Here is a 20,754-nt window from a genome sequence, read left to right as displayed (position 1 = left end):
AAGAAGATATAAAAAAAAAACCTATGGACAAGAATTTGGAAGGAATTAACAATCATATGAAAGTCCTCTAAATCAAAAATAACAAGAGAAATGCAAGTCAAAGTAATCATGAATTTTTATGTCACAACCAGTAAATTGGCAGATAACTAAGGAATGGTAATAGTCCACGTAGAAAAAAAACAGAAATTGTTAGGAAGCAATCTTTATGACAGCAGAATGCTAGAAACAAATGTAGATAGATGCCTGTTAATTGGGGAGTAATTATATATTAATCGTACATGAATGTATTGGAATATTTTTGTGCTAGAAGAAATTATGAATATGATAAAAACAAGCATAGCAAGTCTTGTATGAACTGAAGCAGAATTAAATGAAAGTTAAAAAAGAAAAATATACTAGACAGTGACTATGAAAACATTCATGGAAAGGAAAATAACCCTTAAATTATTGGACTTTTTTTTTTTTAAGAGCTTTTTTACTTTTTGAAATATATGCAAAGATAGTTTTCAGCATTCACTTTTGCAAAACCTTATGTTCCATATTTTTCTCCCTAATTCCCACTCCCCAAGATAGCAAACAATTCGAATACAGGTTAAACATGTGCAATTCTTCCAAACATATTTCCATATTTGTCATGCTACGCAAGAAAAATCAGATCAAATTATATATATACTTCAACAATGATACTATATGAAGATGTATTCTGATGGAAGTGGATTTCTTTGACAAAGAGACCTAACTTAGTTTTAATTGATCAATGATGGACAGAAGCAGCTACACCCAAAGAAAAAACCCTGGGAAATGAATGTAAACTGTTTGCATTTTTGTTTTTCTTCCTGGATTATTTCTACCTTCTGAATCCAATTCTTCCTGTGAAACAAGAGAACTGTTCGGTTCTGCACACATATATTGTATCTAGTATATACTGTGACATATTTAACATATATAGGACTGCTTGCCATCTTAGGGAGGGGGTGGAGGGAGGGAGGGAAAAAGTCAGAACAGAAGTGAGTACAAGGGATAATGTTGTAAAAAATTACCCTGGCATGGATTCTGTCAATAAAAAGTTATTATAATAAAAAATATATACAAAAAAGAAAAAAGAAAAATCGGATCAAAAAGGGGAAAGAACATCAGAGGAAAAAAAAAACCAAGCAAGCAAATAACAGGAAAAAAAAGTGAAAATACTATCCTTTGATCCACGTAGTCTCCATAGTTTCTGTGTCTGATTGCAGATGGCTCTATTACAAATCCATTGGGATTGCCTTAAATCACTTCATTGTAGAGAAGAGCCATGTCTGTCACAGTTTCATAATCTTATTGCTAAGTACAATGTTCTCTTGCTTCTATTCATTTCATTAGCTTCATTTCTTGTCTTTCCAGACTTTTCTGAAATCATTCTGCTCATCATTTCTTATAGAAGAATAATATTCCATTACATTCATATACCATGATGTATTCAGTTATTTCCCAACTGATATAACTCTTAAGATTATTTGAATTTTTTTGGGGGGGAAAAAAGGTTTTATTTGATCAAGCTTGGGCCTCAAGAAGATGATAAGATGATGCTCTTTTTTAATTTAGGGAGAGGAGGTCAGATGTAAATAAAACAACATATTGTTAGAATTTTTTCAATCTATCAGTGAATTAAGCTCAGTTTTTATTTTTTTTTAAACTCTTGCAGAGGGAGAACTTAGTGAGTTTTAGGTGGTATAAAAACAAGGTTATCAATGAAAATATTTTTTTAAAAGAGGTGTTGCTAATTATAAAACATAAATTTGGCCCCCCTGAAAGACTTATAGGATTATAATATCCTCCACCTGTGTTGAGGTGGAAAATTTGGGTTCAGTTTTGCAGCATTGCATATAATACCATACCATTCCATATGACATTCCATGGAATACCATACCATGGCTTATTTTGAAAGAGTGTACTTATCAGATAGAATCTTTTGGTATAAAATTAATTTTTATTTAAATATGTGAATAAGACTGTCTGAAACTAATTCTTACAATTAGTAAGCATAATACCTCTCCACATAGTAATCCTTTCAGATTTGTCCGACTTTTCATGACCCTGTTTAGGGTTTTCTTGCCATAGATACAGTTTGCAACTTTTGCTTTTACTGATGAGGAAACTGAAGCAATCACAATCACACAGGTAGTGAGGGAGGCCAGATTTGAATTTATGAAGATGAATCTTCCTGATTTTGGGGATGATGAGAACATCTCCTGCTTCACCCAGATGATCCCAGTACATAATAGTCATAATAGTCTTTTACTAAAATGCTTATTGACAGACACAGAGAAATTTATTTCAATGTGTAGTTTTCTTACCTAGTGTCATTCTCATCTTTGAAAATTTTGTAGTTTTGTCTATAAATTTATTTTTCATTTTAATTATTATTTGTCTGTTGGGTTAAAGAACCAAACCATACCTCTTTAATCTTTTCATTTGCTTTTTGCATGGGAACCTTAGTAGCCTTTCAAATCAAGACTAAGTTTATCAATAGATTTTTATCTTTAATTAACATTATATTTATTTATGATTATTTGAAATTCTAATATTATATAAGTGTATTCTGAATTTGTCTGAATATTTCTTTTCTAAGGTGGTTATTTTTCTTTTTTTTTAATAACACATATTTTTCCCCAATAAGTTTAAGTTCTGAATCCTCTCCCTTTCTCTTTTCAAGATGTAATGTTTTTCAAGCAAATTTAATAATAGTTAGCATTTATATTGTGCTTTAAGGTGTATAAAACACTTAATGTTTAATATCTCATTTGATCCTCACAACCACTTTGTAAATAGGTATTTATCCTATTTTTACAGATGAGGAAATGGGGCTGAGAGAAAGTTATGTGACTTGCCCAATCACACACCTAATGTCCAAGGCAGCAATTGAGTTCAGATTTTCTAGCACTATACACTGCACTATACACTACACTATACACTTATCTAGCATATTTTGATGACAGCTATCTTATAAAACTGAAAAATTGACTTGGATTATTAACACAGCATACTGAACTTGTTTTCCAGGCAAGTTGGACAAATGCAAGTAAAAAACAGCGTGAAAAATTACTTGAGCTAATACGTCGTCTTGCCGAAGATGATAAAGATGGTGTGATGGCCCATAAAGTGTTGAACCTATTGTGGAACTTGGCCCATAGTGATGATGTACCTGTTGATATCATGGACCAGGCTCTCAGCGCCCACATTAAAATCTTAGATTATAGTTGTTCACAGGTAAACATTTGCTAGTTTGTTATTCTCTAACATTGTATTTTGTGATTATTTCGTTGATTTTAGTGATAAGACTTCCAGATTCCAGCATTGATATTTTGGAGTAATCTCTGTGAATTGATCTAATTTTCTTTCTTCGTAGGTGTCTATGTTAGAGTAGTTTCCGTTACCATTCTAGGTTTTAATTATTGAACATTCTGAACCCAATTAAAGTAAATTAGGGTTTACCACTTTTCATGGCTCTCATTTAGCAAATAATTGTGGAAATGCCATGTTCCATAATTAAAAAACACTACTCGGAAAGGCTCCATAAATTGTAAAACAGTCTTTTCTTAGTTTGCTTGGCCATAATCAAATTTAAGGTTCTGGAACGTTAGTTGCCAATAAATTTACTCTTATTATTACATGAAATATAAATATATTGATTTTCCTGAATAGTGAAATTCACCATATATTTTTCATCTAAAATGTCTGCTTGGAATATCTATTCCTGAATGAATATAGATGTCATTTCTTCCACCATTAATGTGCAATAACATCTCATTTATTGAACCCTGTTTCTCTCCCCCCCCCCTCCCCCCCCAATTTCTGGCTAAAAGAATTCTTTTGTGAAAATTTTGATCAATTGAATTTTTACCCATGACAAAGTAGGAGTTAAAATTCTGGTAAAATGAAATTGTATATTCTATGTAGTCTACCTGTGATGTGTCTAAGGAGTGATAATCCCTGTAGTTATCACTTTGGGACTGGACTATGCATTAGAACTTTAAAGTCTCTCTTAAAAAAGGGAATAATTGTTTCAATCAAAGACTGAAAGATTTTATCTGCTATTTTAAACCTATTTTCATCTGATTAAATTGGGATACCTTAAGAACCTAAAAAAAAAATTTTTTTAATGAAATTGAGAACATAAAATGTTTAAATTCTCTTCTCTAAATATTTACTGTATGATTAGGTATATAAATATTTATATTCCTTCAATGTGAATCATAGTTTTAAAGGAAAGTGTCTGAAACAAGGACATTTGCTTATTTAGAATAACAAATCAAAGAGCATTAAAATTTAACAGTATATTATGATTATGATTTCTTCATTCACACAAATGAAATGAGACTAGCAAGATACCCCAAAATTTTATCCACTTGTGTTTCAATTGTGCCGTTCTGTGACCCTATTTAGTTTTTGTTGTTTTTGGCTTTGTTGGGGAGGGAAAAGTTACTGTAGTGCCATGTTTTTCTCCAAGTCATTTTATAGATGAGAAAATTGAGGTAAAGAGGATTAAATGAGTTGTCCAGGGTCATACATCTGGTAAATGTCTGAGGCCAGATTTGAACTCCAGAAGATGAATCTTCCTAATTCTTGACATTCTGTCCACTGTGCCAGCTAGCTGCTAACCTAAAGTAGTTCATTTTAAATAGATAAAAATTTTTATGACGATTTTAAAGGTTCAGTATGTTAGAGAAATTGTATTCCTTACTAATACTCTATATTAAAATACAAGCATTTGATAGCTTCCTTAACCTATATAAAATAATCACTGAAGTCCTATCCAAAATTATTAGAATTATTATCTAGATTATTTGACTGATGTGGTCTAGTTTTCGATATATTAAGTTACCATACAAACTTAAATATTTTTTGTCTCTCTAAAAGTTATCAAGTATGAGTTACACAAAGAAGGTGTTTCTACTTTAAACTATGAAAAATCTTTCAAATTAGAATTCTTTTATTGCCAAGGTCTACATTAAGCTATGAAATTTTATTTTTAAGGATCGAGACACACAAAAGATCCAATGGATAGATCGTTTTATAGAAGAACTTCGCACAAATGATAAATGGGTAATTCCTGCACTGAAACAAATTAGAGAAATTTGTAGTTTATTTGGAGAAGCTCCACAAAATTTGAGGTAAGCATCTTTTTTCCTCTCTTCTGTGCCTCCCCACCCCCCACCTCCCATAAGCACATTTTAAAATAGATTTTATATAGAAACATTTCTTCAAAAAGTTCATGTATTATAAGTTTGAAGACAAAACTCTTGATATTTTTAATACATTATGAGTAGTGGAAAATAGGCATTGGAAATGATTATTATGACTTTATGGAACAGAATTAGATCAGAAGGTTAAGCATGAAAGAAAAGGAAAATTACGTTGAAAACACCTATTTCAATTAAAAAGCAATATACTTCAATAATAAAAGGATTATTAAAATATTAGGAAGTAATCTTTAAAATATTGGAAAATGTAAATATCTTAAACAACTTTACAGTGAAGTTTGTTTTGTTCTGGTTTGGTTTGGTTTTTGAAGTATTTTTCTTTTCACTTGCAGCTTGGTAAAACTAAGAATGAAAGGACCACATAAATTTATTCCTATTTAAAAGCTGAGCTGGAAAAGGATTTGAAATTTTAAAAAAATACTAGAAAACAATTTTAAGAGTCTTATACTAATTAATGTATGTTAAGGTAGCTATCAGAATTTTGAAATGGATTCTTTAAAGTAACATCCTTATATTTCCTAATTTTAACTTTTTTGCTGTCATCATAAATGTATATGCATATTGCATTCTCATATGCAATTCAGAGAAACATACATACACAACTAATTTGTCATTAATTAGAATCATTCACAAAAGTTTTTGTAATCAGCCTTTTGTTTTACTTTCCTTCCCTTATTTTAATAAATTGATATTTGGGGGTAACTTGGAGAAAATTGGTTTTGTTTTTTGAAGTTTTTATAGTGCAAAGCCTTATTTTGTGCTAATAATTTTTAAACATTTATTTAAAATCTGTACAGAGTTTGTTTTACAAATATATTTTGCGTATTATATTTTTTATTTCTTTAATAACACTATTTTCATGTGGTTTTGTTATTGACATTAACTTAAAATTAGAGAGTGATTATCACAATTAAAATAATTTTTTTTTGATACTTGTTTATTCTCAAAACTGAAATGATTTGTGCATCTTACAAGAATTGTTAGCTCCCTCAATTCCTTCCTCTCTCTTTAAAAGCTTTTTGAGTGTAATTGAAAACGAGAAATTTTAGGCATTTAATAATTTCAGTGGCCTGTTTGCTTGTATGTTGTCTTCATTTGAATAAGTGGGGGAAAAAATCTAGAAATGATAAGTGGGGGAAAAAATCTAGAAATGAATATCTTTGTCCCTTAATTTTTATGGTGCAGAGATTACAATTAACATCCACAAAATGGAGACAGTTAAGTGTTATTGAAAGACCTTTAAACCTAGGAATTGAGACCTTTGGTACCATTTTGGGGGAAGGCGGGAATTGTGAAATGACTTAGTATTGATCCTCTGTAAATTAAGTGGAAAGTGAGTTTTGAAACTACATTTAGTATATGAAAACTGTATAGGTCTTGAGAAATTTCATGCAGAAATTCTTTTTTATCCTCAGGTTGAATATTCTTTAAAAAATGTGTGTGTGTGTGTGTATGTGTGTGTGTATTTTTTTTTAGGAATCCTTAGTTTTTTATCCAAATGTTACTCAAAGAATGGCTCACATATTTAATAGTAACTTTAATAAATAAAGGCTAAACATGGAAATATTGGTAAACTACCATTATTTATATGATTACTCTGTGCTATTTAATAACAACAAAAGTATAAATTTTATATAGAGTAATAAAAATCCAGTGACATGGAACATCAGGACAAAGGTTAAAATTTGGGGGGGGAACAGATTTATGTACATTACTTATAGAACTTTTCCCTCAGATTTAAATTAGCCATTCATAGAGAAGAGTGTCTTAGAATCCTACTTATTCCAAAAATCTTGGGATCTAAATTCATTCCAATTTCAACTCTTTAAGTTTTAGGGCACATGGAACATTCATTCCAAAGTAGTAAACTACTTATACATTTATCTCCTTTTCAATGTACATAATCTTAGGGTGGTGAAAAAAACAGGGAATAAGATTCCATTGTCATTTAGGGTAGTGAAGAATAGAAAATAGTTGTGATTTCCATTTATTTATATAATATCAGAAAGGGGCAATTATTATTAATTATATATCAAATGTTACCTCTTAAAATTCTTACAGGGTCACAGGAAGATGCTTACTTTAATATTTATTACAATTACATTCCAACTATATCTACTATGTAGTGAAATTTATATAAGTTCAAGTTACAGAAATGTAGTGCTAGAGCTGGAAAAACTTCAAATCTATCTAGTCTACATCCCATGTTTCACAGGTGAGAACCATGAAACAAATTTAGTGATGTGTTTAAGAACACTTAGTTGGTTAAGCAGCAGAGTCCATCTTCAAAGTCATCATTAGAGGGATTTAAGCGGGATGCTATCCACTTATTTCAAAAGCATTTCTAGTACATTTTTTTAAATGAATGTATAATTCAAATAAGTATATTACCTCCCAAGGTGAAAACGCAGAAGAATAACATCTTTAATCCATAATAAGCTTATTTTTTTCTCCAGGTGGTAATTTTCACAAAAATTCAAGAAATCATTGTAACAATTTTCGTTTATTGTAAACTTTCTAATTAAGAATCAAAACCTTTAGGGAACTGGTTTAAAACAATATAATTTTCCTCCTAGGATCAGACCTGATTTTTGATAACCACCTAAACTAAAGAACCAAATAAAAGTGTCACCAATGGAAATAACAATACAGGATAATGAAGAGATTGAGCAATTGACACTTTAAAAAAACACACTCAAAACTACTTAAATAAAAAATTTCTCCATTAATAAACACATGGGCTTGTTTCACACTTTTTAAAATCATCTGATTTTAATCATCTTTCTTGTAAGCCATTCAGCTCATCAAAAGTCGGGGGTAGAGAACATCACTTCATAACTGTTTTGGTGTGAAAAGCAGAAACTGGAAATCATTAAGGCTTTTCTAGAAATCATAGAATGAAGAAGTTAGAGAATGCTAATAGAGATTTTTCTTATTCAGTAATTATGTGAGAGTGAGGAGTCACTCGTAATAAAACTGTTTAGATTGTTATCCTTTTAAAACATTATAAGCAACCTTAGGTCTAGTTGACTTCAACATTAATCTTTTTTATATGTAATAATGAAATATGTTCCATTTTCCAAGCTAAATGTTAAATAAAAATGTGTAAATACATAATAAATTCAATAATTTAATGTGATGTAATACTTTTACATGCTGTTTATTTTTCAGTCAAACACAGCGAAGTCCACATGTGTTTTATCGTCATGATTTAATCAATCAACTTCAGCACAATCATGCCCTAGTTACTCTGGTAGCAGAAAATCTCTCTGCTTATATGGAAAGTATGAGACAATATGCAAAAGGTAAGTCTAATTAAAGAGATCCCTAAACTGAAATAAATTTAACAGTTTAGGATGTATTGTTTCATTTTTTTTAGTTTTCTTTTCAATATTTCCTCATTTGTTTTTCCATATTTTAAAAGTAAAAGATTATATGAGTAGCCCAAATTTTATACTAGTTCTCATGAAACATTATAATATTAAGAAAAAGGCCTTTAAATTGTTCAGTAGTTCTTCAGTGGATTACATACCCAAAGGCATGGACAAGAACTCCATGGGGTAGAAGGGATGAATGGGTTATGATCTGTGGTAGTGGAGGGACTAAACATTAGAATGAGATCCTGATCAAAAGAATACAAATATTGCAGGAGGGATGAGAAGATTAAAGAGAAAAACTCTAATTAATTTGTGTTTAAATAGCACTTTTTCTTCCAAAATTACAAGTTGTCTCAGAACTCTAAACACCAGCCTGTCATTACAGGAATGTTGACTTAACTGCCTTTCATTTTAACAATTTGTATTTTGTTAATATAGAAGCACTCTAACAACCTGTTGAGTTGAATGAGGACATTTTCCCTTATAATAGAATTTAGAGCTGAAAGGGACCTCGTCAACCATTTATTATAGATATGGATAGAAAGACTTGTCTCTCAGAGTCATACAGTAAGGAATTAAATGTAACTAATATTTGAACCCAGCTTATTTCCCCAAAGTGTTTTTCATGAGAATTGAGGAAATGGAAGGTTTTTCTGCAATCCAAGTCATATACAAAGAATCATCATTATATAAACCCTGATAAGTGTTGCCAAGCCTCTGCTTAAAGATCTTCACCACCTCTACAAACAAGCTATTTCACTTTTGGACAGCTCTAAATGTGAACAAAGTTTTTCTTGGCGTAAAGGATCCTAAATTGGCTTCTTTGCAACTAACCCACCATTCCTGATTCTGTCCTCTGGGGTCAAATGGAATGAGTTTGATCCTTTTTTAAAGTTGACAGCCCTTCCAATAACTGTCAAACCACTTTCTCCTTAATTCCCTTCTCCCCAAATGGTCTCTTCTTAGAGTTAGAAATGACAGATTCTTTTAGCTTGTCTTCATAAGTCCTGATGCTCAGGGCCCTTCCCTTGCCTGGGCCCTTCCCTTGCCTAGACCCTCCAGCTTATCTTTGTCATTCTTAAGTTCTCCCTGCATGAGATCTGACTACCATAAATGATAATTTATACTACAGTGCTCCTCAAAATAACACACTTTCTCTTTCTCTATCACTCATTCAGTCTCTCTTCCCCCTCTCTCTTTCCTCTGTTATATATATTTAAAGTCTTTTGTGTGTGTTTTAGTTTTCCTCTTTCTTCCTTACCTGATAGCTGATACTTCTCATAGCCTACCTTTTTTCTTCCTTTTGATTTCTAGTTACTTTTTTGTTGTATATAGTTGGAAAACAAATAAGCAAGCATATTGGATTTCAGTGTTAAATAAGAATTAATGAAGTCTGAGTGAGACTTTGGAATGTTTCTGCTTTTAAAGTAAGGGTTGTATTGTAGCCTGGGCTTTTTATTTTTATTTAAAAATTTTTTTTCTATAATAGCTTTTTATTTTTCAAAATACATGCAAAGATAGTTTTCAATATTTACCCTTGCAAAATCTTGTATTCCAAATTGTTCTCATTCTCTTACCTCCCTTCTCCCCCTAGACAGCAAGTAATTCAATATAGATTAAATGTGTAATTCTTCTAAACATATTTTTGGTTTTATCATGCTTCACAAGAAAAATCTGATCAGAAAGAGGAAAAAAATGAGAAAGGAAAAAAAGCAAGCAAACAACAATTTGAAAACTGAAAATACTATGCTGTAATCCACATTCAGTGCCCATAGTCTTCTTTCTGTGTGCTGATGGATCTCCATCACAAGTCTGTTGGAATTGGCCTGAAAATCCCCTCATTGTTGGTTTGAGAGGGTCCATCAGAATAGATCATTGTATGATGTTGCTGTTGCCATGTACAATCATATCTTGGTTCTGATCATTTAGCATTAGTTCATGTAAATCTCTCCAGGCCTCTCTTAGAGAACAATAATAATAATCCATAACGTTCATATACCATAACTTACTTAGCCATTCTCCAACTGATGGGCATCCACTCAGTTTCCAATTCCTTGCAAGTACAAAAAGGGCTGCCACAAACATTTTTGTGTATGTGGGTCTTTTTTATGATCTCTTTTGGATACAGTTACAGAGACATTAGTGGTTCAAAGGGTATGCACAGTTTGATAGCCTTTTGGGCATAGTAGAAATTGCTGTCCACTAACAATGTATTATTGTCCCAATTTCCCCACAATAATTCCAACATTTATCGTTATCTTTTCCTGTCATCTTAGCTAATCTGAGAGGCTACACTCTCACTACACACAGTGAAGTACTACTGTACATCAGAATTGTCTTAATTGGCATTTCTCTGGTAAATAGTGATTTAGAGCATTTTTTCATATGACTAGAAATGGCTTTAATTTCTTCATCTAAAAATTGTTCACATTCTTTAACCCTTTTTCAATTGGGGAATGCTAGGGTTTTTTAAATACATAGAGAGGCACTGTGATGCAGGGCAAAGAACACTGGTCCTAGAGTCAGGGACCAAAGATCATAACTTGCTTCTGCCACTTACCTATATCACATTGAACAAACCTCATAATGTCTTGGCATCATTTTTTTTTTTCACGTGTTGAAGTGAGATTAGATTAAATGGTGCTGAGGGTCTTTTTCAGCTCTAGGTTTTGTTTTTTGTTTTTAATATTAAATATTAAGAGTACTTCATTGTATTCTGAGAAAATGATGGTGCCGGGTTTTTTGTATTCTGAATAAATGAAGCATTATTTTAAGCTATAGAGCTGCTATGTGTGACTCCTGAGTCTTAGTATGATTTAAAATTGCACTAAGACTTTTGGGGTACCTTTTGTTGTTTTTGTCTTATTCCTTTATGTTTGAAAGAATAATAAGCATAATACTCATTGATAATAATCCCTGCATTCACACAAACACATATATAGAATTTAGTTTTTCATTTTTTCACAATTACCCTTGAGTTTAAAACAAAAATAAAACTAAGTAGCTTGTTTATTCAGTGACTTTTTTCAAGTCCATACTTTTATTGATAGTTTTTTCTTTTTAAAATCAGTTATTTCTGCCCTTTTTTTTCCTCCTTTCCCTTGAGGGGAGTTTTGTATATTAGTTTGTAACAAAGAAAAACAATCAAGCAAAAACAACCGATGGACTGACATTTTCTTGCAAGGTATGCATCATTCTGCTTGAATAATTCTCCAGCTCGTTTCTTAAACTGACTTTAGAATATATTTCCTCTGAATTTAAATTTTAAAAAAATTGTTTAATAAGTTTGTTATGTGCAGGGCATTTTAATTAAACTCTAGGAATACATAGGTAGAAAGTCTCATGGGTAATTTCTGTTGAAGTTGGACGTGAATATGTATTCATATAATGTGCTTATATGTACTCATCTATATTCAAAGGGTAGAGAGTGATGGGGGAAAAGAAGAAGACAAGTCAATATGAAATAAATTTAGAAACAAAAAGGAACCTTTTATACTGAGGTCTGTCAACAATCACTTTATGGAGGAAATGGCATCTCAGCTGAGCCTTGGAGAAAGAAAAATATAAAAGATGTCATGAAGAGGTGCTTGCCAGTTATTGGGACTTAGATGAACTCAAAGAGGGAGACAAAGGAGTTGAAGAGCTTGGCTAATGGTACAGTCTAATCAGAATGAAGAGTGTAAAGTTGACAAATGGGAAATCTAGAAAGGTAGTTTGGACACAGGTGATGGATTGCCTGATTGGGGTGTTTGTAGTTATCTTTTCATAAGAATGTACTAAGAAGACATGAAGGCTTTTTTTTTTTTTTTTTTTTTTTAATAGCAGAAGGAAGAGCATGGCCAGATTTGTGTTTTAGGCCTTGGTTTTCTTTTCTCTCTCTCTTTTTTTTTTTTTTTTTTTTTTTTTTTTTTTTGGAGAGAGGGGGGAAATGTTTGAATAAAGCATTTTTTTAAATTTGTTTTCTTAATTGGTTAAAAAAAATAGATTGAATTACCACTTTCCTGGAAGTTGGAAGTTCATCAGTATGGTCTGTATTAGGCTTGTTACTTTGATATTCCTGGACAATAGATTGTAGCATGGAGGCTAAGACCAATACCGACACTATTACTGGAAGAGAGGATAAATGTCTGAAGTATGAATCATTCAACCAGTCAAATATTTCTTAAGTATCTGTTATTTGTCTGTCACTGAGATACAAAATTAAATGGACAGAATGAAATAGACATGAGACTTGTTTTGGAAGTAGGCTTTCCATATGATTGATTAAGAATAAAAGATAGTTCTGGAGCTTTGTACCTTGGGTAGCCAGTAGAGAAAAAGAGTGTCAAGATATTAAAGGAATGAGAAACTTAAGGGAAAAATGATGAATTCCATTCTGAATTCGTGGTATTGTGTAGGTTAAAATGTTCAGCAGGCATGTGGTTATGTACGGCAAGAATTAAGCAGAGAAATTATGATTGAATATATGTTTGCCAGCCATCTGCTAAAAATGACAACTGCTTCCATTAGAGCTGGTGAGATGGGAAAAAAAAGATTTTAAGGAATTAAGAGAAGGCTACTCACAACAAACCCAGTTTGGAGATACAAACCAGCAAAGTATACTGAGGATGAATCACTGGAAAGTTATAAGTACCAAGGGGAAGTAATATAATTATATAAAACAAATGTAAAGAGAAAATATACAAAAAGAAAGATTAAGTCAAGGAGAATGAAAAAGCAAGATAGATGGATTGCAATCATTGATAATCTTTGATAGAGTGTTTTCAATGGACTGGTTCAATTGAAACCATATGGCAAGATGTTAAAGGGTAAAAGTGAGAAAGTAGAAGTTGTAGGTAAGAAAAGAGTATAGCACAATAATTGATAAGACCAATTACTGAAAAAAGCAGACACAGACATGAACAAACAGTCAATAAGAATCAGTTGATTAACATATAAGTACAGCTATTTGCCATGCCAAGCACTATAGTACTGAGAGCATTGGGAATACAAAAACAAAAGACTATCCCTATTTTTAAGGAGTTAATGATCTAATGAAATCATTCAAATGGTCAGATATTTTTTAGGTGTCTACTATTTGTCTTTCACTGAGATATAGAATAAATGGACAGACTGTAATAGAAATGAGACTTGTTTTGGAAGTAGACTTTCCACATGATTGGTTAAGAATAAAAGATATTTCTGGAGCTTTGTACCTTGGCTGGCTTATAGAGAAAAAGAGAGAGAGAGTATAAGATTACAAAGGAATGAGAAGTTTAGGGGAAAGATGATGAGTGGATATGTATAAAGAAGATATTTGCAGACTACATTGGAGATTATCAATTGAAGGGAAGGTACTAGCATTAAGGAATATAACAAAAAATTTCCTTTAGAAGCTGGGATCTCAGTTGGGATTTGAAGGAAGCCAAGAAACAGAAATAAGGAAGAAGTATATTTCTGTAGAAGAGCAGATGTTTTTGTGTATGTGAAAATAATTACTTCTCTTTTAAATGTTTTGATTTATTTATTTTTTTTTTTAGGTGCCAGTCTAGTATACGATTAGAAATGTTCAGTAGCACTTAGTATTGCAGAACTCAAGCTCAGGAGAAAATAGGACATAATATAAGTATCTGGTCATCTGCATTGAGATAATTCAACTCATGGGAGTACATAGAGTCAATAAATGAAAGAGTATAGAGAAAAAATAAGAATTGATACAGTGGAGATACACTGATAATTGTTGACCATGACACAAATTCCATCAAAGGCCAGTTAAAATACATGGAAAAAAGACCCAAGGCATGCATGTCATTAAGAACCTGTAGAGCAGAGAATTTCTAGTAGGAGTACTATTTCTTTCCATTGTATCTTGTTGTCACTCTGGTATAATTCTTATGAAGCTGAATCACTGTCCCTTCTGTGATTGAATTTTTGAACTTAAGATTATTCTATATTAAAACTTCATTTATTTGTTTTTGATGCATTGATTCTGCCTATAGAAAAACAGATAAGTTACTATAGGAATGGAATATAGCCATTTTTATGCCATTAGGTATTAATTTTTTAATAGACTTTTAATAGTTGATAGACACTTTTTAAATTTCAAGTCAGCATTGCTATATTTGGATATATCTGTGTAATTCATGATTTTCTTAATTTGCAGAGCATGGAGAATATGATCCGCAAACTGTAAGACCAGGAAGTAGATATAGTCACGTACAAGAAGTCCAAGAACGACTTAATTTCCTAAGGTTGGTTTTATTATTATTATTAACTTCTTATTGTTTTTATTATTATTAGTTTTGCTTTCTTTAAAAGATAAGGAATCAGGAAATTAAGTTGATTAATAGTATATAACAGTTTTTTATTAGGTTAGCATTTGATTTTATATTACGTAAAATTAAATGCTCTCCCACATCTTTGTATCTTTTATGAGTAAATATTTAAATTCTTTCTTCAAAGAGTATCTTATGTTGAGTTCATTTTTTTTGCTCATTTTTTGTTTTGAAATACATGATAGAAATTAGATTAATTTGAAAATATTAATGTATTGATGGTGGTGTTTCAAATGGAGCATTCCTGTACATATCAGTTGAAGAAGTAGTAATTCTTATAGTTAATAGGTAAAAATTTCACGAGTAATTGTTAGAGGTTCTTGTTTTTTCCTGCTTCTGTTCACAAAAGTTAATATCTTTGGGAAATTTCCTTCTTAAATTTTATTTTAAAAGTCTATCCATTGACTTAACTAATATTTGATTATTTGAATCTAATTCAATGTATACTGAGGGGGTCTGAAAATAAAATTTTAAGATGTTGATATTTTGGAAGTTGACTAACTTTTAAAAATATAAATGGATAAAAATACAAGTGACCTAATTAAAGGGAAGTTTGGTGTTTAAAATAAACAAAAAAAAAAAGTCTGACTTATTTCTGGAGATGTGGCTTCTAGACCGGTCTTTGTCATTAAAGAATTGTGTAAACGTAGGCAAGTCACTTCTACCTTGGTGGAGTAATTTTCATCTCCATATAATGAGGCAGTTGGTTAGTAAGGTAATCTTTATAGACCTTTCCAGCTTTTTCACTGTGATTTTACGGACTTTAGACATAATCTAAATGAAATATTAGCTTTTATTTCTACGGAAGAATGATAAAACTTTTAATTATTCACAAGTCAGAATTTTTGTAAGTCATTTCTTTTCTATATTACAGCAATAGATCAGATTTATATGTTATGCTCTTTAATATGTAGCTAAGGTGCTGTAATGTGTCTTGTTAAAAAAAAATATTAAAATGTTTTGATAACTTACAAATTAAAAATTCATTTTTTCTCTTTTTACCCTACTTAAGTTATAAGAAGTACTTCTATTCTTATGGCATACTCATATTTCCTTAAGATTTGTGTACTATTTATCATTTCTAAAGGGAATATCAAATAATAACATAATGCAAAAAAACAAACATAAACTAGTTTAAAAGAAATAGCTTTTAGAAAATAATAAAATGAATTAATTCTATTTAATGAGATTCAGAAAATTTAAAAAAAAAATCTGTTCTGCATACACTTCTGCCTAGTTCATTCAGTCTATCGAAAAACATTTCTTTTATGCCAAGTACTGTTCACAACTGGGAATACAAAGAAAAACATAAAAATAGTTCCCAATCTCAAGCAAATTATTATAATGGAGAACATATGTACATAAATAGATAACAAGATACATACATAATAGGTTGGAAATAGTTTTAAAGGGCAACATTAACTACTAGAACAAATGCAATGCCTTGTAGATGGCAGCACTTAACTTGAGTCAATTTTAAAAAATCAATGATTCTCAGAAGGAAAGGTCAGGATATGAAAGCATTCCAGACATGAGGAACAGCTAACACAAAGAATGAGCATGGGAAATCAAAAATTATATATGAGAAACAATAAGGAAGTCAATATAGTTGAAAGTCATATGAAAGAAAATTGATTAATTAGGAAAACAAAGGTTTTTTTATTTATTTTTTTATTATAGCTTTTTATTTACAAGATATATGCATGGGTAATTTTTCAGCACTGACAATTGTAAAACCTTTTGTTCCAATTTTCTCCTTCCTTCCCCCCATCCCTCCCCTGGATAGCAGGTAGACCAATAAAAGTTGAATATGTTAAAGTATATGTTAAATACAACATATGTATACACATCCAGGAATCATCTATTTTTGCTGAACAAGAAGAATTGGACTTTGAAATAATGTACAATTAACCTGTGAAGGAAATCAAAAATGCAGGTGGACAAAAATAGAGAGATTGGGAATGCTGTGTAGTGGTTCACACTCATTTCCCAGAGTTTTTCTGCTGGGTGTATCTGGTTCTATTTGTTATTGAACAAATGGAGCTGATTTGGTTCATCTCATTGTTGAAGAGAGCCACGTCCATCAGAATTGATCATCATATAGTATTGTTTTTGAAGTATATGATGATCTCCTGGTCCTGCTCATTTCACTCTGCATCAGTTCATATAAGTTTCTCCAGGCCTTTCTGAAATCATCCTCCTGGTATTACAGGACAATAATATTCCATAACATTCATATACACAATTTATTCAGCCATTCTCCAATTAATGGGCATCCACCCAGTTTCCAGTTTCTGGCCACTACAAAGAGGGCTGCCACAAACATTCTTATACATACAGGTCCCTTTCCCTTCTTTAAGATCTCTTTAGGATATAAGCCCAGTGATATCACTCCTGGATCAAAGGGTATGCACAGTTTGATAACTTTTTGAGCATAGTTCCAAATCACTCTCCAGAAGAAAACATAAAGTTTTAAAGAGCTTTTTAAATAACAAAACCTTTATTTTATCCTAGGGAATCATTGACACTTGTTGAGTGATTAGGTTGGGGTAACATATTTAGAGCTTCACTTTAGGAAATTGATTTTTATAAGCTAGTTATTTGGAGCATAGATTGGAGTGAGAAGAGACTTAAGGAAACACGTCCAATTAGAAAGCTGTTGTAGATGATAGGTGATTAAAGCCTGACTTAGATGGTTCCTGTAAGAGTACCCCAAAAAGCATATGGAGATGCTGCAGTCAAATAAATGACAAGATCTGACAACTGATTTGTTACATGAAAGTGAAAAGCGGGGAATGACACTCGAAGGATGATGTTGCCCTTAACAGTAATAGAGAACTTCATAAAATGGGTGAGTTGGGAGACAGAAAGGAGAAAGATAATCATCTATTTTAGATATGTTGAGTTTGACATGTCTGTGGGATATCTAGTTTGAAATGAGTTGTAGGAAGTAGGTGATGGGGAATTCAACCTCTGGAGAGGAACTATGGCTGGACGTTTAAAAAAAAAAAAAAAACTCTAGAAATGATCTGCATAAAGATGGTAATTAGACTCATTAGATGCTGAGAAGAGCAGAAAATGAAAGAATCCAGGATAGAGCCTTGGAAATCCCTAAAGTTAAGGACATGATATGAGTGATGAACCAGCAAGAGAGACTAAGGAGGGGAAAACATCAATGTCACAAAAAATCAGGAAGAGGAATATTTTTAAGACGTTCAGGGCCTCCATATCTCTTTTCTGGACTATTGCAATAATATTATCCAAAATCTGCTTTCATTCCCATAGTGGCCAAATTGAGAGTCTAGGTGCAAATATCTGATCGTATCACTCGCTTCAAAAGAAACCCCCCTGAATCACTATTTTCTCTACTCTCAAGGACCTTAATGTTCTTCTAGAGTGAAATAATATATACACACAAAAAAAGTAAATATAAGGTAAGGAGTGCTAAGGCAAGGAAAAGATAATTCAGAAAACTAAGGGGAAATTTAAGAACATATTAATCTGTAGCAAGTGAAAGAAATGAGGTACTTGAATTGGGCCTTGGATTAAAGTAATCATATGATGAGTTATCAAGGGAGTTCATTCTAGATATGGAGTTATACTGTAGTACAATTTAAGAATAAAGCTAAAGGGGCAGATGCAGATCAAATTAAGGAGCATCTCGGATGTCAGACTAAAGTATTTAATGTGCCATAGGAGCACAAGGGACCTACTAAAGTTTTTTGACTTAAGAGTATTAGTATCATCAGATTCAGTAGGAAACTTATTTTGGTAGTTAAGTGGATTATTGATTAGATGAAGGAGCTTGATTATTGATTAGATGAAGGATTAGATGAAGAGTTGTTATCCTTAGGAGTGATTAGAAGGAAATAAGTATGAAAGAGAAGTAAGATGAGACTCAGCTATGTAGATAAGTGTATAAAATGGTATAGTTAACCAACACGGGGGAAGGGGGAGGGTTTAGAGGAAACAGTTTTAGGTAGAAAGACAATGAATTCAAATATGTATCTTTGATGAGAAAATCTTAATTCAGGTAATCTCAAGAAATTTGCCTATTAAAGAATATTTTTGCCAAATCACATTTCCTTTGGTTGTATTCTCATAAAATTAAGAAAACAAAGTTTAAATGTCTTGTAGTAAAATGTGTGTGACATATATGTATGCATGCATTTTTCACAAAGTATATCTGAAGAAGGTAAGGTAGTTTGTCTTATTAGGGAATCAGATTTGCATAAAGAGGATTAAATTCTTCAATGTACAGCAAGTAGTTTAGAAACTGACTCTCCAGCCAGTGACTTAATTGCTGTGGCTGACCTCCTTTTGCCTTTTCCACTGAAATTGCATTTTTTGGAAACTGGATCAAGAGGGGGCTTGAAAACTTTGTACATAGGGCACCTTGTAACCTAATAGCCAGTTTTCTTTTGATCAAATTGTGTTAAAATCTTTCGTTGAAAGGCTAATTTTTATTTGCTTTTTTAATCTTGCCATAAGATTTTTAGTCATGGGAAATTAATTCAAAAACACTCCTAGAGTTTGTTTGTGCTATTGTTTTAATGTATGCATTTGCCATTTTGAACTTGAGACTTTTGATGCCAGAAATATGATTCTTTACTTGGGCGGATCTAACTCCCTATGTGTCTAATATGGTGCATTTCCTTATAATGTGGTAGTTGGGGGGAAAGGGTTGCCAATTTCCAGCCTTATAGGAAAATCGGCAACTACTGGTGACCTATATGACTGCCATCTATACAAATTTATGTGAGATTTATGTGTATACTTAGTGAGGGTGTTTAGAGAAAACAAATTTCAAAAAAGTCTTCCATAGTGATGTATTCATAGGATAAAAGATTTAAAACTCATAGAGTCAAGGTAAACCTTTCATTTCATAGTTGAAGAAACAGAGACCTTGAAGAGTTTTATCTTGCCTTGAGTTAAACCAATAAATATCTGAGACAGGCCTTTGAATCGAGGTCTTTCCAACTCCCAAGTCTGGTTTTCTATTCCCTTGTACATTTGATCTAACGGAACAAAACAATAACTTAATTAAGAAATTTCCTTTCCATATATCAAAACTTTTTAAGATTCTTTGAAAGACATAATCCAGAAATCTTTACAATCTGCTGATATGATTGTGCAAGACGTGAGAGAGGGAGATGTATACTTAGCAAAAATCTCTACCAGTGAAATGATATCTAAGGTAGAATCCAACTTTCCTAAGATTCTCTGGAGGGGTAATATCGATAAATTTTCTGATACCATGGTGATGTTATGGTTCTGTTATCAAGCCCAGATCTTTTGAGAGTCTCCAGGAATAGATACATAACTATTCAATATTTTTTGCCTTATTGTCCACTCAAAAAATTACTTGTTGTTTTTATGACAGGCAGTTAGAGGAACAGCCTATAGAAATTTTTTTCCAGAATGGATATCTAGATATCTATGATAGATAATACTGATGGACAATGGCTTCAGTCCAGAGTAAACAAGAGGTGGCAATCAAGCTGAATTGCTTTTAGGAAACTGAAAAGCTTTTTTAATAGCCCAAAGTTTTCCTTGAGGATAGAGGCCCATCTTTTTAATACCAGTATCATATTGGTAGTGCTGTGTGGCTAAGATAAATACACAACAATATCTCAATAATTAAACTATGTATCACATAGAAGTCGATAGAAAGGTACATGTATGGTAGAAGTGAGCTGGCTACAATATATAACAGGTGAAATTTGAAGAAAAGTACAAAATATATCATCAAAGAGGATTATATAATAGAAAATGAAGATAGAGCAGTTTTGAGTGAGGGGATATGTAGACATCCTTGAG

General features: G+C 31.8%; 1 protein-coding gene across 4 annotated transcripts in view; it reads left to right on the top strand.

Annotated features, from left to right (window-relative positions):
• USP9X (ubiquitin specific peptidase 9 X-linked) overlaps window positions 1-20,754 on the top strand; it is a 247,134-nt gene that overhangs the window by 128,673 nt on the left and 97,707 nt on the right. For all 4 annotated transcript variants that reach the window (XM_031959411.1, XM_031959409.1, XM_031959412.1 and 1 more), the window contains exons 12-15: window positions 3,043-3,249; window positions 5,017-5,153; window positions 8,415-8,548; window positions 14,763-14,850. In XM_031959411.1, coding sequence (XP_031815271.1) covers window positions 3,043-3,249; window positions 5,017-5,153; window positions 8,415-8,548; window positions 14,763-14,850 — 566 coding nt within the window. The remainder of the gene's footprint in view (window positions 1-3,042; window positions 3,250-5,016; window positions 5,154-8,414; window positions 8,549-14,762; window positions 14,851-20,754) is intronic.

Source organism: Sarcophilus harrisii, chromosome 3 (genome assembly GCF_902635505.1).
Source record: "Sarcophilus harrisii chromosome 3, mSarHar1.11, whole genome shotgun sequence".
Lineage (NCBI taxonomy): Eukaryota > Metazoa > Chordata > Mammalia > Dasyuromorphia > Dasyuridae > Sarcophilus > Sarcophilus harrisii.
Note: the sequence above shows the minus strand (reverse complement) of the source record. Positions and strands in the feature narration are given on the sequence as shown.